Source organism: Osmia bicornis, chromosome 13 (genome assembly GCF_907164935.1).
Source record: "Osmia bicornis bicornis chromosome 13, iOsmBic2.1, whole genome shotgun sequence".
NCBI lineage: Eukaryota > Metazoa > Arthropoda > Insecta > Hymenoptera > Megachilidae > Osmia > Osmia bicornis.
The window spans coordinates 3,546,438-3,566,936 of NC_060228.1; the positions used below are offsets into that span (position 1 = coordinate 3,546,438).

At 34.9% G+C, this 20,499-nt stretch overlaps 1 protein-coding gene across 6 annotated transcripts in view; it reads right to left on the reverse strand.

Moving 5' to 3' along the window:
• The window catches only part of LOC114875061 (dystrophin), a 351,419-nt gene extending 331,980 nt beyond the window's left edge, over nucleotides 1–19,439 (reverse strand). For 2 of the 6 annotated variants that reach the window (XM_029184956.2, XM_029184955.2), the window contains exons 1-19: nucleotides 18,203–18,289; nucleotides 18,031–18,121; nucleotides 7,960–8,021; nucleotides 7,745–7,837; nucleotides 6,909–6,986; nucleotides 6,742–6,834; nucleotides 6,545–6,634; nucleotides 6,272–6,470; nucleotides 5,848–5,996; nucleotides 5,386–5,781; nucleotides 2,596–5,154; nucleotides 2,371–2,523; nucleotides 1,824–1,985; nucleotides 1,227–1,529; nucleotides 1,009–1,152; nucleotides 756–926; nucleotides 497–679; nucleotides 320–436; nucleotides 129–248 (exon numbers count right to left, since the gene is read on the reverse strand). In XM_029184956.2, the coding sequence (XP_029040789.2) occupies nucleotides 129–248; nucleotides 320–436; nucleotides 497–679; nucleotides 756–926; nucleotides 1,009–1,152; nucleotides 1,227–1,529; nucleotides 1,824–1,985; nucleotides 2,371–2,523; nucleotides 2,596–5,154; nucleotides 5,386–5,781; nucleotides 5,848–5,996; nucleotides 6,272–6,470; nucleotides 6,545–6,634; nucleotides 6,742–6,834; nucleotides 6,909–6,986; nucleotides 7,745–7,837; nucleotides 7,960–8,021; nucleotides 18,031–18,121; nucleotides 18,203–18,205 (5,166 nt within the window). In that variant the 5' untranslated portion in view covers nucleotides 18,206–18,289. Of the gene's footprint in view, nucleotides 1–128; nucleotides 249–319; nucleotides 437–496; nucleotides 680–755; nucleotides 927–1,008; nucleotides 1,153–1,226; nucleotides 1,530–1,823; nucleotides 1,986–2,370; nucleotides 2,524–2,595; nucleotides 5,155–5,385; nucleotides 5,782–5,847; nucleotides 5,997–6,271; nucleotides 6,471–6,544; nucleotides 6,635–6,741; nucleotides 6,835–6,908; nucleotides 6,987–7,744; nucleotides 7,838–7,959; nucleotides 8,022–14,539; nucleotides 15,066–15,147; nucleotides 15,475–16,281; nucleotides 16,468–18,030; nucleotides 18,122–18,202; nucleotides 18,290–18,746 lie in introns of those variants that run through there. The other 4 variants (XM_029184958.2, XM_029184960.2, XM_029184957.2 and 1 more) reach the window with 4 other exon arrangements.
• Between the last annotated feature and the right edge of the window lie 1,060 nt (nucleotides 19,440–20,499).

Consider the following 20,499-nt stretch of genomic DNA (forward strand, 5'->3'; position numbering starts at 1 on the left):
ACGTAATGGTACTATAAAGCACAAGCATTACATATACCAGATGTTAAGTTAAAGAACAAGCAATACAAGCCATGAAAAGGTAAGCAATGAATGATGTTTAAATTAATTACACAAATATAATTACGTACTTGTATTCTACTAGATACAGCTTCCCACTTGTTGCAGACTGCTGCAACCTTTGGATAGTATGTATAACGTTGCAATTGGTTGACCTTTGGTTTTGCCTCAATCATTTCAGTTTGAACAGCCTTAAACCCAGCACAAAAATTTTTTTGTATTAAATACAACTAAAACATTAAGACCATAAATAACTAATTACCTTGCATTGTTCAAAGTGATTCTCTGTCAGTTGATCAACTGGAACACCATCTAATTTATTGAGTTTTTCTTCCATTTGTAGAAGCCATGCATTTATCTCATCAACATTAGGTTCTTCCTGAAAATATTAATATTTTTTAAGTATCATTACGATTTATCAAATATTACATATATTTACCTCTGAAGAATTACAAAGTCTTAATCTTTTTTCGGTATTTGCTAATCTGGTAACGACATCCGATAACTTTTCTTTAAGTTGCTCTAAGTACATAGGATCACAAAGTTTGGAAAATTCTTCCTGAGAGTTTAACAACTTATCTTTTACGACATTTAGTCTTGGTATCACTTCTGTCAAAGTTTCCTATTTAAAAAATAATAACATTAATATTAAAAAATATCCTATTATACATCGGTCTAACGAGTATTTATGTACTTACTCGTACGTATATCGCATTAACTGGTAAATCAGGCATATTTTTTTGCGTATCTAATTCCTTGTTAATGCTATCTAGAGACATGTTAATATAAGACATATTTTTGTACATGTCACGTGATAAATCTAAAGCAGATTCCAAACATGATTTTGATTCAGTTATATGTAATCCCAGCTGCAATACATAAATAATTATATATACATCCATGTAATAATACATGATAGTAGAGATTGCAGATACATTATACACATATTACCTTATTGTACAATTCCTTTAACATATCAATCCGTCTTGAAAATTTATCTGGTTCAACAACGCTTTTCTCTTCAACTAATTTTCTACCAGTCAGTATTATATTTTCTATCTCGCCTTTAATCTCGCTCAGCGTTTGATAGAAACGCTATAAAGTTTAACAAATACATTTGTCACGTAATTAATAATTTTATAAAATATGAAGTATATTAAATAAGTTACCAGACAATGTTTAAGTTGTCCTTCAATGGCTTCTGGATCTTCAGATGACAATTCCAATAAACAAGTTGCTTCCTCTATTCCTCTAAGTTCTCTTAATGCTCTGGATAATCTCGGTTCTAAATTTGTCGGGCACCGGAAACGTTGAAACTTCTTTTGAACTTCAGCAAACTTTTGATCAATAAGAGTTAGCTGCTCTTGCAGCCTAAGTGCAGCTTCCTGTTTTCCAGAAGCTTTATAAGATTCAATTTGCAACACCATTTCTTCAAGAGTAGAACGTTGATGTTCCATTTCTTCCATTAATTTCTGAATTGGAAATCTTTCATTAATATTATCACAATATTACTATTGCCTATTTTCTGTTATATCATATCAATTATAATTACAAAAATCATAGGTGTTATATATTATACACTTTAATTAATATATTCACAAAAAATACATATAACAAACTTCAATTATAAAAACATTCTCTGCCATGCTCCTTCATAACTTGTATTAATATAAAAGCAAAGAATTTGCGCTTTGATTGACACATCAGTTTTATTATTTATTTATATAAATATTTAGTAAAATAATATATATATATGACTAACAGACCTGATAATCATGAGGCAAATCGTCAGCAGTAAGATCGCAGTCAAGACGTGCTGTTAGTACAGAATCTATTTGGGTTAAGGAGTGCTGAAGAGCAAGAATGCATCCTTCTAATTGTTGTGCTTGCTTCACTGATCCTTCCAGCAGCTTTGCTCGCTGCCCTGCCTACTCAAAATATAATTCTAATTTTCTATATAACTTTATTATAATAGCAGTTGTTATGTATACTATTATTCTTTTATATTTCTTAGGTATTAAAACTTATGATACTTGAAGAACTGAACAAAAACCATTATTGTATCGAAAATCTATGAAAGCTTTAAAAGAAAAGTAACATATTCGTTTTCAGTATAACACATATGCAGTAATTTAATAATTCATCATACAAGCAAGAACAGTTTTCTCGACATAAGTATCTAACAATAAGATTTCTTTGGTAACAGTACATGCAGTTAAAAATAAACATATTTTTAATGTTATAAACAAAATTTATAAATGAGAATAAATACACGTATCGGTTAATATTAACAAATACACAACATTTACGCACCTGATTATTTAAAGTTTCCCAGCGACTTGTTAAGTTCTCTACATCTGCTTGGATAGACTGTGTCATAATATTGCTTTCAATCAACTGTTTTCCAATTTCTTGTATTTTTTCAAGCCTTAATTCTGGATGATTTCGTATGTAATTTTCTAGATCCTTTTTGAAACATAGATATAGTTGTATAAATATATGAAAAAACTTTTTTAATGTTATAAAACTTTTACTTACATCTAGTTCTTCTGATATTTCTTCAGCATCAGCAGCACTTTCCGTTGATTTCTTCAATCTCTTATCCAATTTATCCAACCAATCGCTTTCTTGTGCAACTAAAGCACGAAATTCGCCATATTCGTGACTAGCGTTTTGTAAATGTCTATATCTTTCGTAAATACGATCTGTAACATCAGTCCATCGAGCATTTAAAAATGTAAAACGTCTACCAAGTTCCTGCACTGAGGATCCTTCTGAACTTAACAGTTTGTCATTGCCCATTTCATTGAGATTTCTGAACTCTTCTACTCGTTTATCAATCTTTTCCTTTAAAGATTGATATCGTCCGCGAACTTGGAACAATTCAACCGATGATGTTATTTTTGTTTCAGTTGGTATTTCTTTTTCTAAAGATGATAACCATTTTGTAAAATCTTCTATTCCATTAATAATCTCGTCATTTTTCTTCAAAGCATCCTCATACTTATCATTTAAACTTTTAGCACCATCAACAACAGCATTCCATTTATGCGATACAACTTCCAATTTATTATTTAATACGTTCGCGAATTTTGGCTCAGAATTTTCAAGTAATTTGTTCGTACAAGTTTGAAGTTGTTCTATCCTTGGTTTTGTTCGATTTATATCTTCACAGAAAGATTGAACTTGCTTTAATCTAAGCTCCATAGATTCAACATCATTTGTCACGTTATCTTTTGACAATTCTTCTAGGTAGTGATGTGATTTTTCAAGCCAACTTTCAAGGTCAGAAAGTTCATCATTGAATGTTTTTAAAGATTGTATGTCTTTCAATAAATTCTGTTGACGTTCTTCAAGTATTATAGGTATATCACTCCACTTGGTATTAAGATCTTGTAATGCCTCTTTAAGTCTTTGTCCCTGAGAGTCTCCATTAGTTTTCATGATTAATTCATGTCCAACACTGTTTACATAATTAAAAACTTCCTGGTGTTCTTTTAAAGATTCCTGTAGATCACTGAACTTTCTTAATTGTTCTGCCATTGTTTTATCATCTGACATCACTATATGTTCTGACAGTAATGTACTTTCCACGTTATTAATAAAAGAAGTAAGATTCGCAACTGCGTCGGTATATTTCTTTGGTGGTGTTTTATCAACAGCATCATTTAATTCAGCCAATCTTTCAGACAGCATTTTATATAACTTTTCCCAGCTGGAAACAAACGTTTGCACGTCTGTGTTTATATTAACATTTTCATTGGTACCGGTTTGATTTTCTGACAGTTCTTTGGCTTTTTCTAACAACTTTTTTATCCGTTCCTCGTGAGACTTCATTGATTTCATCTTTACCCTAAATGGCTCGATCTGATTATTACTTTTGTTTGAATCAAACCATTTGGTATAACTATCTAACATTAGATTTAAACTAGCCAATTCCGTTTTGAATTTTTTCACCTCCTCCAGATGTTCTATACGACTTTTTATTTCGTCGAGTCGATTACTAGTTGCCATCCAACAATTTTGGATGTCTTTAAGTTTTGATTCCTCCGCTTCGGTTGATTCGTTTGCATTATTTAATTCATCAAGAAGTTGTTTCCCCAATTCTAAAACTCTGTTGTATTCATCTTTGTGGGATTCTATATCAGCTATCGTGTCATTATATACTACTTTCTTTTCTTCAACACTTAATTCATCAAACATTCCCTCGGATCGTCCAATTTCTAAATCAACATAATCGATCCACTTATAGAGATTATGCAAAGCAGATTCAAATTCATGTCTAGCGGTGCTATCTACACGGCGTTTCTTTGAATCACTATGCGGTGTTGACGTTGCACTGATTTCTTCTTTATAAGCAATACTTGTTACTGTCTCAGACATCCATTCGTTACCTGTAATCATAGTTGTCTCTCTTTCTGATTTTAGATCAAACTCGAATCCTGAACTAGTAATCCTTTGAGTCTGCACTTCCATTATTTGCCCTATAGCTTCCCATTGATCTTGCAAATTTTCTAACTTTTCCAATATAGTAACACACTCTGGCGAGGTACTTTGCCCTTCCAATTCTTGAACCGATTCTTGCAAAGACGTTAATTTTCTTTGATTTGAATCCATTTCCATTTTCAAAATCTGCAACCTTTTAATCCTTTCCAATACCTCGCCAATTTCAGATGCTGGGTTTGCCTCCATTTGTTTTAATGTAATTTCAGTTTCATTTAACCAGGATACTAATCTCTTGTAATCGTCATTAATGTTTTGCCAAAGCGAAGAAAGAGACTGTAAACGTTGCCTCCTCTCTTCTTTCCACTGGCAAATGTGAGTCCATCGTTCTCCAAGAGCAGATAATTGATCTTCCATTTGAGCATAAACCGCTTCGGAATTTTCCTCATCCACAACAACTACCATATTCCTCATACCATCGACGACTCCCTGTTGCGCTTCAATATCTTGTTCTAGTTCATTTAATTGTTTCAGTTGATCGTCTAAAGCAGATTGATTTAATTCAATAGCTGCCACTCGCGAAATTCTATCTTCGGTACTCGTTAACCATTGCCGTAATGCGTCTAATTGGCCTTGTTGCATTTGCATAAGTACCTGTAATAATTCAAACATAATTACTAACACCTCATTAACAGATAATTTATTAATAGACTACTTAATTAATGACAGCAATTATTGAGTGGAAATCAATTAATAAGCTTTCGATCATTGATAATTAAATAATAACTCAAGAGCAGTAATACAATTTGATCGCGATAAGTGATCCTTATCTATCTGATCTGTAACAACTAGATAAGATTAATTAGATGTATACATTAAACACACCTCATGAATTTTAGTTTGTCTTTCCATCGCGCTCATTCGAAGTCCTTCCCATCGAGAATTTAATAGTGACATTTGGACGCGAACTTCGTGCTCTTCGTCCTTGTGTAAACCACCCTCCGCTAATAATCTCGCACCTTCCTGCAGTACAGCACCGACACCGTCCTGGTGTCCGGATAACTCCATTAGAAAGGTTTCATGCTCGTGGAACTGTTGCTTTAATACTTCCAAACTAGATCCAGGTTCTGGAGCGTGATTTAATTTATCTTCTGCCTCAAGAAGCCAGGTGAGAACTTCTTCAAGAGCAACCTGATAGCCACCGAGTTCCACGGACACATTCGTTGCTAGACTCATCGGCCTCGAGGTTGGCGTTCCAAAATTTGTAAATGATAATGGATTCTATAAATAGTATACATTTAATATTCACCGTGAATTGCATAAAGGATATGAAATCAAATTGAATACCTCAGCTCCGGGTGTTGTAACCGGACTACCATCGCTCGCTACTGAAAGATCTATCTCGCCTATATCATCTCCGGAATGAGGTAACGATTGGAAGAGACACATAACATACATCATTATTGACTTCTTGTCTGGCACCGATGTGTTCACGTCTATGATAAATTGATTCATAAGTGTCAAATTGATAATAGTAAATAGAGACATAACGTCATCCCTTTATGGTCCAAGCATACAGTGGGGTGCAAAGTAGACTTCTTTTGGTTAAGAAAAAAGATAGGGGAAGAAAGTTTGCTTTCAATGTTGAGAAAATCCTGGAAAAATCTAGGAAGAGTGTAAAAGGAGCATAAGATTCTAAGGAGAGCATAAATTACTTAGGTCAAAATAACTGGACCACAAAGGATGTACCCAATCATTTTCTTTGATATACCTTCTGGATCCAACAAACGCTCGATACCCAACTGTTCCTGAGCGATACGAAATGCGTGATCCAGTCTAGCATTAGGATGTTTACGCGCTATATTATTAAAATCAAACAAATGTGGTTTCCATTTGTGGAGAATCGCGTTAAATGCCAAACCATCCGACCAGGATGTGGTGAAATTTTTAATATCAACTCCAGGGTAATTCTAGAAGACAAAGAAGAAATGTTATTGCACGAAAACAAGTAGTAAAGTTCTTTAGTGGTAAATTATGTATTTACCTGTGAATTCTGACGACACCATGCTAAAAGAGTTTTTTCCAAATTCGTCTGCTGTAATTCTGTCATTAAATCCTTGAGATGGTAATGTACCTGAATCAAAATATTAATGACAATGAATTAGAGTTTCACAGAAAGGAGTAATTAAACGAGTAATTAAACATTCATCTTCAGATAACTAATCCAGTCGTAAAACTGACCTGCCAGTGTAGAATGATACTCCATACTAATCCAAGTGTTAGCTTAGGATTACCATCAACGATATCGTTACTGCTAATATTTACGAGTTTCACCTAAAATTATATAAACCAACATTAATTTACACCTCTTCGTTTATTCTGGTGGAGATTTAGTATCAACAACTCACGTTATTCTGTTCTAGAATTTGCAGAGCTTTATTAACATTATTTAGATGATGAACTCTCATTCGACCACGTTCTCTTTTCTGAAAAATACAAACCTAATCAGATGATTTTGATCTTTAACAAACAAACGTTGCAAATCTAGAACGATACAAAGATTGCTCTATGCTCAATTATCGTACGTATGGCAGTATTTCGCTGACAGTGATTTGATTTATTTGTTTATTTTATATTTTTATAACAAAAAAAATAGACAAAATGCAATATACATGTAGGGAGAGACAAAAGGAGCTAGAGAAAGCCAATAATGCTACTCATAAAATGAAATTGTACAACTACTTTTTATCTAGAAAGGATAAAAGCAACAGAAATCCTAAAAGCAAATAAAGGCACTTGTGAACAAGGCGCGCTTTTCTCTTGGAATGCTCTTACGCCTACTGTGCACAGATAATCGGCAATCTTATGCAAATATTCGTAGTACTCGATACGCACACCTGCTTGGTATTCTACTGGCAAAGTCTCATATCGTAAACACGGAACGCACTACTCCAAAGTGTATTTAAAAAAAGAACAACTGTCAGCGAAATGCTTGTAAGATTACATCAGATGTGGAATAAAAAAATGGACTGTGTCCGTCAATAATAAGTTATCGTGACCCATCGGTCTGCTTATGTAATCGTACACATTGGCGTAATTAAAATTTTTTCTCAGGTGTATTATATAAATTCCAATAACTTCAGGTGGGATAGTCAGGCCGCATTTTTTGGGAGCCAGGCCCATCCGGGCCTCTGCCTACTTACGCCTATGATCGTACACCTTCGCTAAAGAGCTGTGTACTTACGTAAACTTTTGATGTGAGTACTTCCAAAAGGGACAACAGTCGATTGCCATCTCTCAGGTCGACGAACAAATCGGTAATCGGTTCGTGATGATTCTATATGAAAATGGTAATTAACTCATTAAGGATTAGACATTGATGCTCAGTGCCAAAGGGAGGCACTAAATTAATTTACACCTCTAACAAATTCCCGTATGGGAAATTCACGATTAATTTACCTTGAGTAATTGCGAATTTATCCATTTTGCAAACGTCTTCTTCTGTACATCCTCTCGTTCATCTGCAACATAAGAGTAAAATCATATTCATTAAAGAAGATGAAAATTCTTAAAATTGTCTGTGTACCCTAGTCTTTGAAATATAAAAATAATCAATCTTCAGACATGTCTCGTATCATTTAATGAAATTACACTGCAAGTTATATAATAAATATCACGTTACTTAAATAAGTTTATCTGAAAATAAAGAAACCCAAGCATCCAAGGCATTATCATTCGGATAAGAAGAAAAGAAAGGCATCTAGAGTACATATATCTTATTTTTGCAGTAACAGCAACGGTTTCATTGTCATTTCAACACGAACGCGAAATTATTGTCGACGTGGCAAACGACGACTCGTCATCTATCGCGTTGACACTCATTGACCTCGGTAGATGCAGCAGTAAACTCTTGAAATTTAGGTCGGCCAACAGAAAGTCATAAAGCACAGTGTGCTTAAATACCTGGCCGCTTTCGACCCGTCAACGAGTAGATTTTCAAAAGACTATTCGCCTTTTAGCGACGACCCTCCTACGAAACTCGTCTACTGACCCTACGTGAGTAATCGTCTATTTAAAACCTGAAGACTCATAACAAATATTTTGTATCGTAGGTCTTTGCTTCCCTTTTGCATTACCTACTCAATGATTCAGTTGTACCATGAAACCGCAATTGTCAGAAGAAAAAAAAATTAATTACATAAATTTTGAAGTTAGCTTTCTTCAGAAAGAAAAATTATTAATTTGTTATTACAGAAGGTGTCACTGCTTTCTAACTTAAGATGTACATGTACGTTTGGAATATTTATTCAGTTAATCAAACATTCGGATAACCGAGGTCCTACTGCACTTTGACCGGAACAATCTTCTACCAATTGTGTCCTCCTTCTTAGCAAAGTCTCTTGGAATACAAAACAACTCCATAAATCGACCTTACAAAGACGTAACAATTCATTTCTAATGTTTAAAAAAAGATAATAGAAATAGTTCAAACCATCACCACTTGGTCTTTTCTGACCGAAGATCGTAGATCTACCCCTTTAAGCACAGGAACCCAGGGTAAAAGGAAAATCGAAACAGAAATAGAAATTCAAATCGTTTTGAAATTGGAATACTCTGATATCTAGAAATTCTCGAAATAACCACTACTACCAATGAATTTATCCTCTCTCTAAACTACCACCATTCATCACGCTTCTTGGTTCTAGCCACTCATCCATTGAATGCTCTAAACTCTAATCGACTTCATTACCTTCATCAACATCGTCAGAACATTAATCACGAGCCATCAGAAGTACGCGATCCGAGAACCCCTTCGTTCGAAATTTCAACAAGCAATTTAAACATCGAGGATGTCGATGTTGCTGTTACTTCAATGTTGTTTTTTCAAATTGAATTACTTCGCGTTACGGAGCATTTCCTCGACTTATGTGGTAACGGTACAGTGTTTTGTAGCCTTTCAAATGTTTCTTTTAATCCTAAACGATTGCGTTTCCTATTCTGTGTAATAACTGATTTTTTCCCTCGAGATCCAAGCTATCCAGATTTCATTGTATCAGCCAAAACTTCGAAAAATGAATTGTAATCGCATTATTAAGGATGGAAAGTAAGTTCAATAAGAACTGAATCGAAACACGATCCTAAGCGGAGACGTCACTGACCAGCAATGAATGAATGAACGTTATCTTACGTTCGAAGGGGTACAAGATAGCAGCCGGAAGAGGAGCCAAGGGGGAGAGAAATCGCGAATGAGGATCACGTAGCCAAAGTAAAGTATGCCGTAAGATAGGCGTGCAAGATCGTGAGTCTTTCCTGGACGGGCATCGGCCAACGTGGAGCTTTCCTTACGAAACCGTGCCGCTTCCGAATATGGTGCATCAGGTTTTTTTTTTTTTTTACACTGCTATACGATCACCAGTTTTCTTTGCTCGTTGACCGCCTCGCATCACTTCTCCAGCAAAGTGTCCATTACTTTGGCCCAGAAACTTAACCATTTGGCCATGGAGTTACTGTACATGCACAGATTTCATGAAGGTACATATTCGAACAGTGTTACGATTTCAAGTTGAATGAATACAAATTACGTACTTAAGCCTTAGCTAAGGAAAGACGTTTCTTCGTTTTTAAATGAGAATATCTCTTTAAAGACATGCACCAAATTATACCTAAAGAAAACCGAAACAGCTGTGCACATATGCTACACAGCATCCGTGACTAATTTCCCTCAACCTTCTTCTAAAATCCAAACTTGGACGTGGATACAAGTGTTGATACGTGTATAAACATATGTCGTTAGTTCGCTTTCTAGACGAGGAAGGTGAACAGTGATGGCTAAGTAAGAAATGTACAACGGAGGAGACTAATTAACACCTTGTCTTATGATTGCTTTCATAACTATGTACAGTACCGAGTATGGTTGGCTTTCCCTGGGTTCCGGGGTTCTTGGCCTTCGATGTAGGCATACCCCCCAGTTTCTCCAGGTTTCCGGGTTTTGGGCTCCCCGGTCCTCCTCGGGTTCTCGCCCCTTCTCGCAATCCCGAGGAGAATGACAATGAAGGGGTGGAGGCGCTATTATATAGATCTATACAACCCTGATATAAAATCCTGGCAAAACGAAATAAAATTTCGCAGCACTGCTATCTCCAGTTTCTGCGATCACTTTTCATTTCCGGCAAACCGATATCCGGCTACGACAGCATTCGTGTCCCGATACTCTCGGTCGATTGCTTTTCTACCAATTCCATCCACCCTCTACTACGAAATGGGCAGGGTTGAACGAACCGTAACTTCGAAACGCGTAATGCTGTTAACGTTCCGATAATACATCGTCGCGAAAACAGTGGCAGCCATCTGAAACCATCGCTAAACTTAGCTAAAAGCACGCTAACACGCGGCTCTCTTCTTCTCAACTATACGCACGTTCATTAGAGCAAATCAACGAAACAAATGTTTCCCGCCGTTCTACTGACACTTCGCGAACCGTGGCTTTCTAAAAAGAAACTTTGCGTTCCTCGTTGCCTCCAAAGCGATTATGAGTCATTTTCCATGAAACGAGAAGAGAATTAGAAAATGGAAAATCTACAAATATACAAGAAACATACACAGTTGCCATTTGATGTTTAGATTAACAGATTTAGAATTTCAGGTGCAAACTTGCCTCAACTAATACAAAGAATCCTTCTGCTAAACGATACTACTGTACGATCATTCAGTGACGAATGAGTTCATCAGCAATTAGTCATTTGATAAAAATAATTCTATTCTGAAGTAATGATGTTGCGAAGAAAAAATGTAAATTACTTCTTGATGGATGCATCGACATTTCAGATTACAACGACACTTGATCCTAATAAAGTTCTTTTAGACTATCCTCTATTCCTATTTTTCTTTTACTGATATCGACATTGATTACACCCTACCGTGAGTTCAACAAGAGGCACCCTATTGACCTATTCGGGGATTCCTTTCGAATTCCACGTGTCTAGAATGAATACGATCTCGTGTCTCGTGTTTACGATCATCTTAATCCTCTGACTAGATCAGTGAGAGCATTACGCCATCGATAGCACATTAGGTTTGCTGTATCGCTGTCGCAGCATGATCTCGAGTATCAGTTACTTCAAGGACGCAACATTTTTCACGAATCAACTTCCATACGCCAGAGAAATGCTCTCTATCTATGTATTGGTATATGCAAAAGTAATGGCTCTCGTATTACTTTATCTTCAGGCAATTGTTCTGCTGTCATTCTTATTCTACTATCAGTATAATCTAATTTGCATCTAGACGTACGTAAGCATTCATTTGCGGTTAATATAAAACAGTTTCTACAGTGATTTAAAATAGTATCACGATGAATTTTTCCTCTTTGATTTGCAATTGAAAAAATGCATTGCAGGAATGACCACAATATATTAGACTGATGCATATCAAATGGCGGATTTCGAAATACAGAAAGTCTGAGTTGATTTGATGACAGAAAAGTACCGTAAATTACGCTTACAGTACATCAATTTGAAGATTAAGGTTTTATAAAAATAACTACACAAGTCTTTCATTAAAGATTTCAATGCAGAATGAATAATTGTCTGTTATTTCAAACTATGATTGATTTTGGAGCATGTGGAGTCTGACACGATTTCATGACAGAGAAGTTTCGTAGAATAGCATTTGTGGTACATTAATTTGAAGCTTATGCCTTAATTAAAATGTTACACAACTTAATACAATGATGCAACAGAGTAAATTTTTTACAATCTAGAGCATATCAACGTACTGATTCTTTTAAACCAATACCAACTTGTGAAAGAGCCATTATTTTTACATACACATATATAATATCTTTACCCTCCCATTCGAATTACCGAGAGAATTATGCGATTCGAGCCATTAATTCTAAGCCAAAGGAGTGGTTATCGTTCCCATTCCCTGGAAAGGCGTAAAGTCGAATTAACGATCTTGATATTAGGTTCTCTTTTTCTCGTCATACTCCATCGTTTTCACCACAATCGTTAAGCGTCATCGAGAAGACCTCCGATCGAGAGGCTCCGAGCCACTCTCGTCGTCGGCTCTTCATTAAAAAGATGCAGATGTCGAGAAAATGAGGTGAGGTAGATCGCGAAAGATGCTATAAAGACGAGTCGTACAGTGGAAGCGCGGTTCGCTGTCGTTTTACGACAAATTACCTCAATTTCGTAGTAAACACTGTATTAACGCAGTTGGGTAATTCTCAATCCTTGCACGAGGACGAAATTAGTCTATAAATATTCCAAAGCGAATGCTGTCTATAGCAGGCACAGTTAATGCGGATTTAATCCATAGAAACTCTGACATAAAGTAACACTTCTTCCACTTATTCTTGCCATCAAACAGTCTTATCATTTACTGTGCAAAACGTGACAAGGCGATTCACGTGTACGACTATTTCCCTAAAAGACTTATACACCTTTCCGTCTACAGTCGAAATAAGGTCGACAAGGAAAAAGAACGATTATGCACAGGTCGTTCAATGCGTCGCCTTTTCATTCATTGGCGCCAGGATGAATGCAAGTGGAGCACCGTGTGCACTTTACTAGACGACCCTCCGCGTATGGTCGCCAACGTGCCAAACAATCGTTTAAACGAGATGACAATGCGGACTACCGGCTGTGAGGAGTGCGTCTCCTCTGGCGAGTTCAGTGGAACGCGTGTCGTTGGCCCTAAACGTACCACCGTCCCAAGTTCATAGGTCAAATGAACTGATGGGACCGCATAATGTTCACGCGACCGTTCTGGTGTTTAATTTATAAAGTAAATAGCTAGAAGAAAAGAGCCAACCTAGCACAACTCCATTCGTTATCTTCTTATAGTTCTATCTATAGGGATGGATCGTCCTATCTGGTCATAGTATGCAACCAAATGCATCTATCTTAATCTCAGCCATCGATACATCATTACTCGGAGTACAACGACGAACCTCTGAAAGGAGAAGGTTTTACTTAGGATTAAAGCGTATTTAAACGATGACACACCAAGTGCGTCACGTGAATAATAAAACACTGCTGAAGAATTCCTGAACAACATTTCTTTTGTTTATGCTCATCTGACGAATAAATATCTATACTTTGAAACTGCTTATAGAAGAAAATTATATAATTGATAAAAGTATTATTTCACGAACGAGATTCCAGCTTTTTTTCAGGATAATTCACTGTTATCTCATTCGATAACTAATTGAGATAGATGTACATAATATTAATTGAACTGTTTTTAGTTCTTGCAAAGAGAGCAAGAAACTATGTAGATGAAAACGTGATGGTAACTGTTTTTCAATTACGAAATATCTGATGTATAATTAGTAGATACTGGTAATTTACACAAGACTGGATTGAAATTCCTTTAAATCGTTTTGCTAATAGTACGTTCAGTGAACCTTCGTACGCGAAACGAGCGTTCTAATCTAAATGACGCCACTTACACAGCCCAGTTATCATTCTTGACGTGCACGTGTACCGTACCTATTTTCTTGACGTATACACGCGTTTCGCGTATATGATGAATAAATATTTTGAAGATTAGATAACACGTGCCTTAGGATACAGATAACCTCATTGCCTACTGACGGTGAGAGTAGAAAAATATACAGGTAGGTAATAAAATCACATGGTTCTGGTTTGGTACCGATACGCTTTCAGCTCGTACGCATACGGTATATAAAAATCCTGCTGTGATCTAATACGTAAATGTACTTTGAAAGCTATGTACACTTCACGTGTAGCATCGTCTGTTTAAGCTTACATCGTTTAACGATCAGTTTATACAATACTTTTTAACTTAAAAAGTACCTGTAAAATCAGAAAGAAATATAAATTAAAATTCTTAACGTAGAGCGACTCCTAGTAATATAAAGATATGTCAAGTGATGAGACATACAAGATGAGTACAAGGAACAAGTAAAACCGAGATGTCAACTCGTCTAAAATAAATAATGATTACAGAGTAAACGTAATGATAATCGACAGATTTCCCGCCCAATAAAATTGTAATTACAGGTTTGACATACCGATGTAAACGACTTCCATCTTGAGACGTTGGAGCCTCAGTCACCAGAGAGATCGCCGACGTAAGAGTATCCAAGGGCGCGTTAAAGAAAAATCACGATATCACATCAATTAAAATTGCCACGACGTGCAAGCCGTGACGGCTTGCATGAGCGTAACTTCGACACTGAGAACAGCAACGATCGTGGACGATCAACCGAGCCGAGGCGAACCGATCTCGATGATGAGGTTAGAATCGCGCGCGCACAAGGCGCGACAATGACGCTTCGTACACACTTGTTGATTCCACACTGTCAAGAAGACTACTGCACCCGTATGCGAGCAAACCCGTCGTCGCTTTCACACATATGCACTTCAAACTTTCTCTCTCTTTTCTACACGTACACTCTCTCTCTCTCTCCCTTGTTTGCCTCGTTCCCACCGACGATGGCGTTTCTTTCGAGCCTTTACGATCTTTGTCGCGATCGAAACTCAGGCGACGTGAAACTACGGTATCGTTTCTTCGTCGCGCGTACACACATCAGAGCACTGTAAAAGAAATATTCTATGACGCTGAGATTGAAACAACACGGAGATGGAAGAAAAAAGTGAATAAGAAAAATTGACAGACGTTCTTCTTAATTTTATGCGAGCGTCAATCGACGAAAGAACGAACTACACACCGGCCGAGTCTCGAGCGAACTGGCAACCTCGGAGTTGCAACGAGTAAGGCCCAACTTCCCTCACTCCTATATCTGCCTTCTAGCTATACACACTGCATCTCTGTCTCATTTACTCTTTTGCATTCTTTCTCCTTTTTTGAATGGGCTCTCCCTTTCCCTACTATAGGTACTTTACCGATAGCCATGTAAGAAAACAATGAAAAATGGTACTACAATTTTTGGGGCACCATTGGATGTATGTTAAAATCACTCGACAGTAAATTAAAGTGTAATTATACCTGTAAAAGATTAATTTGAATAAACATCATTGTAATTTTATGTTTGTTAAATGTAAGCAATTTTATAGTTATTATTATTTTTTAATTCAGTGAATAATAGATTGTTTATATGAGAATTATATTTTCTATTCCTTTCTGGTATTATCGAATTTTAATTATAATTTGGAGATTCAAAGTATATGTAGCAGGATTACAATCTACGAGCGTCGAAGCACAGGCCCTCGGGCTCCTCTTTGTGGACCGTAAGGCCCAATGCATCACAGGTAAACAGGATCTCAGAAATCGAAAGAAGTAGCCTCTCGAACTGGGCAGGTAGAAAGAGGTAGGTCGTGGGGCTCTACAATACAAATTTCAGTTTCTACTCTCGGTCAAAGATCAATTCTTTTTCCTACTCGTCAACTAAAAAAGAATGTAAAATGAGATTGTGTAATAATGTACAACGTATCAGAAGATTGTTTCTAAAATGTGATACGTTAAATATGAATAAGATTACGATTATATACCAATGTTAGCAATTCAACTATCATTCATAACGTTTAGTTGCTTACTCTAGTAACATTTATATCGCTTCCAGAATTCATTCGAAACGTAAGATTAGTGCAATTCTTGGAAATGCGTCTGCGTCGTTCTATCAGGGACCTCCCACAGCGTCACGACTCCGATTCTTCAACTAATTGCATTAATTTCAGGCATAGATACACTATCATTCAACTAATCTAAGATTATTATCAAGTATACTCAAAATGATTGATTTTACTATTAAAAAAAAAATAATTGCCCAATTGCATTTTTTGGTATACTTACAAATATCATCATCCATAATCGGTTTTTATTTAAAATCATTTAAAATCACTGAATATTTTGCACGTGTATACATATATACTTTTTTATTCAATGCACAGCCTATTATGTGAATTCCTGAACACATCACATATCTTGCAATTCATGTTAATTAACTCATGTTATTTCACACTCAGTACGTCGTTATTTCTGAAATAAAAATAGCTAGTTTTATGTAATAACTGTTTAATATATATATATGAGTTATTGAAATAAAATAATATGTATTCAAAGGCTTAAAATTTGTAACTGATAAGGAGAAGACCACCGGTGCTGCGCGAGTTAATCGATGAACTTTTGCACACTGCTAGATATTGAGATGTCGAAGCTCTTGATGTACCTACAGTTTAAGTATGCTTTTGAGTATTTGAGGATTTGTATTAATAATCTATATTCTTATACAGTTTCAATATTGATCGAGCTAATTTGCAATGCATAGTCTTTCTTCAAAACTTATATTTGCGTATCATCGTCTATAAATTAATTTCTAAATAAGAAACAGACCTTTATAATTTTCATCATTAAAATAGGACTAGATTCACTCAAATTCACATTAAATTCATTTAATTTAAAAATAAATAATGAAATTTCATTTTATGTTAATTTTAAAAACAACAGTAAATATTTCTTTTGGAAACACATTTAAATAGAGGAAATGATGTTTCTGTAAAATAATTAATTTAATAAGTTCAGAATATTGTGCCAGCTTTATTTTTATGTCTTAATTTTATATTATTGCGCGCTTTGAAAATAGTACCGTTTGTGTCATCTAGCATCAAATGGTAAAACTAACATGATCGAATTGGGTAACCTCCTCCTTTTTCGAAGTCGGTTAAAAATACAAAATTGCAGTTTTAGACACATAATTATAGAATTATTATATATGTAATTATAGAACGTTCTACTTATCCCAATGAAATATAAAAAACAATTATTTTTTAGGGCATCTTTCTTGTTCAAATAGTTTTACCGTTCGTGTCTAGATGGCGCCAAATGAATATTTTTAAAGCGCGGGGAATCTGAAATTAAAACATAAAAATGACTTCTATGATTTGATTTGCATACGTGAATTCAGTTTCACTCTGATGGTCAGTTTATAAGGGAAGGTTCCTTATTGAAAGAAATTGATTCTTAAATGACGATACAGACGGATTAAATAATTATTAGAGAGCACCTATTAATATAACGGAACATCGTATATATAATACTAATCTGTTTAATATTCACGAGCCAAAAGAATGGTTTCCGGTGTAATTAATCTAGGTTCGTGAGAAAGGTTCGATGAACGAATCCTTGAATTACACATTCAGAAATAGAGTCTATAAGCACTTCTAAAGAGATTCTTGAGGTCAATACTTTAAAGTTTCTCGATGTGATAAAGCACATCATCAACGACATTCAGCAGTTTCGTTTCACCTTGAATAATCTAAATGCTACTGTAGTATATGCGATTATATGCATAAACTATTTTTTTGTTTGTTAAATTAACATATTTTCAGGCTTCAAGACAAGGTGAAACGTGGTGTGAAACGTGATCGTGTGGATCACTTCTATTTATAATTACGTAAATCACATATACTATGAATATTAATCAAGTTTTCCTATAAATGAATGAAGCTGGTATAGTAGATGTGTATCTAATTTAACAGACGCGTAAGTTCATTGAGAATGACGGACAATATTCTGTGTTATTTATAAATGACTGAAACTTACATCTAATAGAAGAAATTTGTTCCTCGACGCTTTCTCCATTCCATGGATCTCCTTCGACTTGAACAATCCAACGAATTTTCCTTGCTTGCATCTGAAAAATTGACGATCGTAACGTTATTTCGGGTGATTAAGGGAAAGGACCGTTACAAATACAATTTTATTTGTTCCACACCATTTTCTATAAAACATCAAACTGCAGCAGTCTAGTACTAGTAGTAGTTCACGCTAGATTTAAAGTGGATGTATCGGTATCGGTGCATGATTATTTTTTACGCATAAAACGTTTACAGATAATGCGTTGAAATGGATTTCCACGATGATAATTTTAACCTCTGCGCTCGCTTTATCAATTCAGTTTTTTTCTTTAATTTATGGTTTTTGTAATCTATATCGTATTTATTTTAAAAAATAAATAAATAAAGAGAAGAGGAATAAAAATATTTTGTTATCTCATTTTAATAGTCGTAAACTATTCATTTCCTATCTAGGAAAAGTATTAACGAAAAGCTTATTTATTTTAAAAATCTTAGTTTATTGATTAATCTTATTTTCTTTAATGATCCAGTAATGTCACTGTCAGTATATAATTATTACGATATCAAGTGTTTAGTATCAGGAGTTGAACGTGATTAGATATGTAGTAATCGTGTATTAAAGTAAAATGTTAATTATCATTACGTTTAGATAAATATAAATAAAGAAAATAAAACAGTTACCTTAACTATTTCTCTGAAACATTTTACGAATGTTTGTAAACGTGACGATCATAGATCGACGACTGAATTCACTGCGCGGATAACACTCGTTCCACACTGACAATAATTTGTCCGTCGACGGAAGTAACACTCTGTATTGTGACAATGTGATGGTTCATTACATTGACCACGCGTGTTTGAATGTAGACTTTGCTAAGAAGAATTGCCAGAACTTCTACACCCACGAATCTATCACTCATATGCGTGAACAATCAGAGCTTTCGTCAACGAAACGTTCTAACACAACCACCATTCAATCTTAAATTCTCCTGTGTTATTAACTAAACAACACAATTCATTGCTTTACCAATATTTTCGACGTGTATATTATAATCATAGTACTTGTAATTTTGAATGATTATAAGAGTATCATATTCTGTTCGAACATAGTGGAAAAAGCGAATTAATGATTACGTTAAAAGTACAAAATAGACATGACGTTTTTATTACCTTTAGTAAAATGTAGTCGTTATATACTCTAAGTGTTTAATATATAAAATGAATGCTTTAGTTTGATATTAACTTCCTTATTTATCAAAAATATACTTCTTACTGTTTGGATTCGCATTCTTCGTATAATATAATGTATTCTTTGCTTCGATAACTGTTCTTTTCGATTATAGTTTTTAAAATTTGAAGCTGTACAAAATGGATTTGTGTAGTTAACCGTTGTGTAGTAGAGAGTTACGCATGCGCCAAAATTAAAATTTTAGGGGAACAAAGAGTGCTCACTCACGAGGTTTTGCTTGCACTCCGTACAGTGCTGCACCACGTGGCCAAATTTCAAAACAGAATAGAATCTTGTAAATTACATCCAAATTAACATATTCAAGAATTATTCGAAATTTTAATTAGTATAAACGAGGACAATCCGATATCCATAATAGCATATACAAGAACCCATGGACTTTCATTAATATTTCAGAAATTAATATTTCTCTTTATTCATCAGGTAATTACAAATAACTAAAATTTAAAACTAAATGAGCATTGTAAAAAAGAGCATTATTGAGCTTTTCCTTTCTATTTATTATTTGTACGTTTATTTTACTATTAAAGTTTTGAACTATACAATTTTTCATTTCCACCAATGGCAGTTGCTATCCAATGTCAACCAATCAGAACAGTCCGATTCTCTACGTCACTACCCTTCTAACCGTCGCGTCGTCCTGAGCGGACGCGTTCTTAACAAGTGATATTAAATTATGTTAAAATATTATATTAAATTGTATACTAAGTATCAGAAGTACGAAGAACGAAAGGAAAAGTTGAAGAGAAGATCAGGTACAAGATTTCTGACACTAATTCTACATTGTGTTCAGAAATACGTGAGGTAAAATTTTTTACTCGTGTCCCGAATTCAGATTTAAATTAACATAGTATCATCTTAGATATTTCTTCTCTTTATCGACAACACGTTACTTGTTTTCATAATTTATTGTTTTAAACTCTGAAAAATGATTTAGTTTTTCCAACTTAATTGAGGTTATCTATTCGTGAGGTGAATCCCCACCCGCAATTATGACTATATTATTTTTTAATTTTAATCAGCATTTCCCTTGATGTATTCATGTTTTTTTATTCTTATTATATAAATTTCTTTATATATATGCACAATGCTCGATTTTTTCTTTGGAATTTATTGTGTGATCGTTTTCTCGAAGAACGCATTTCTTAATTTCTATCAACGACGGTGATTGGCTGTCCCAGTTCG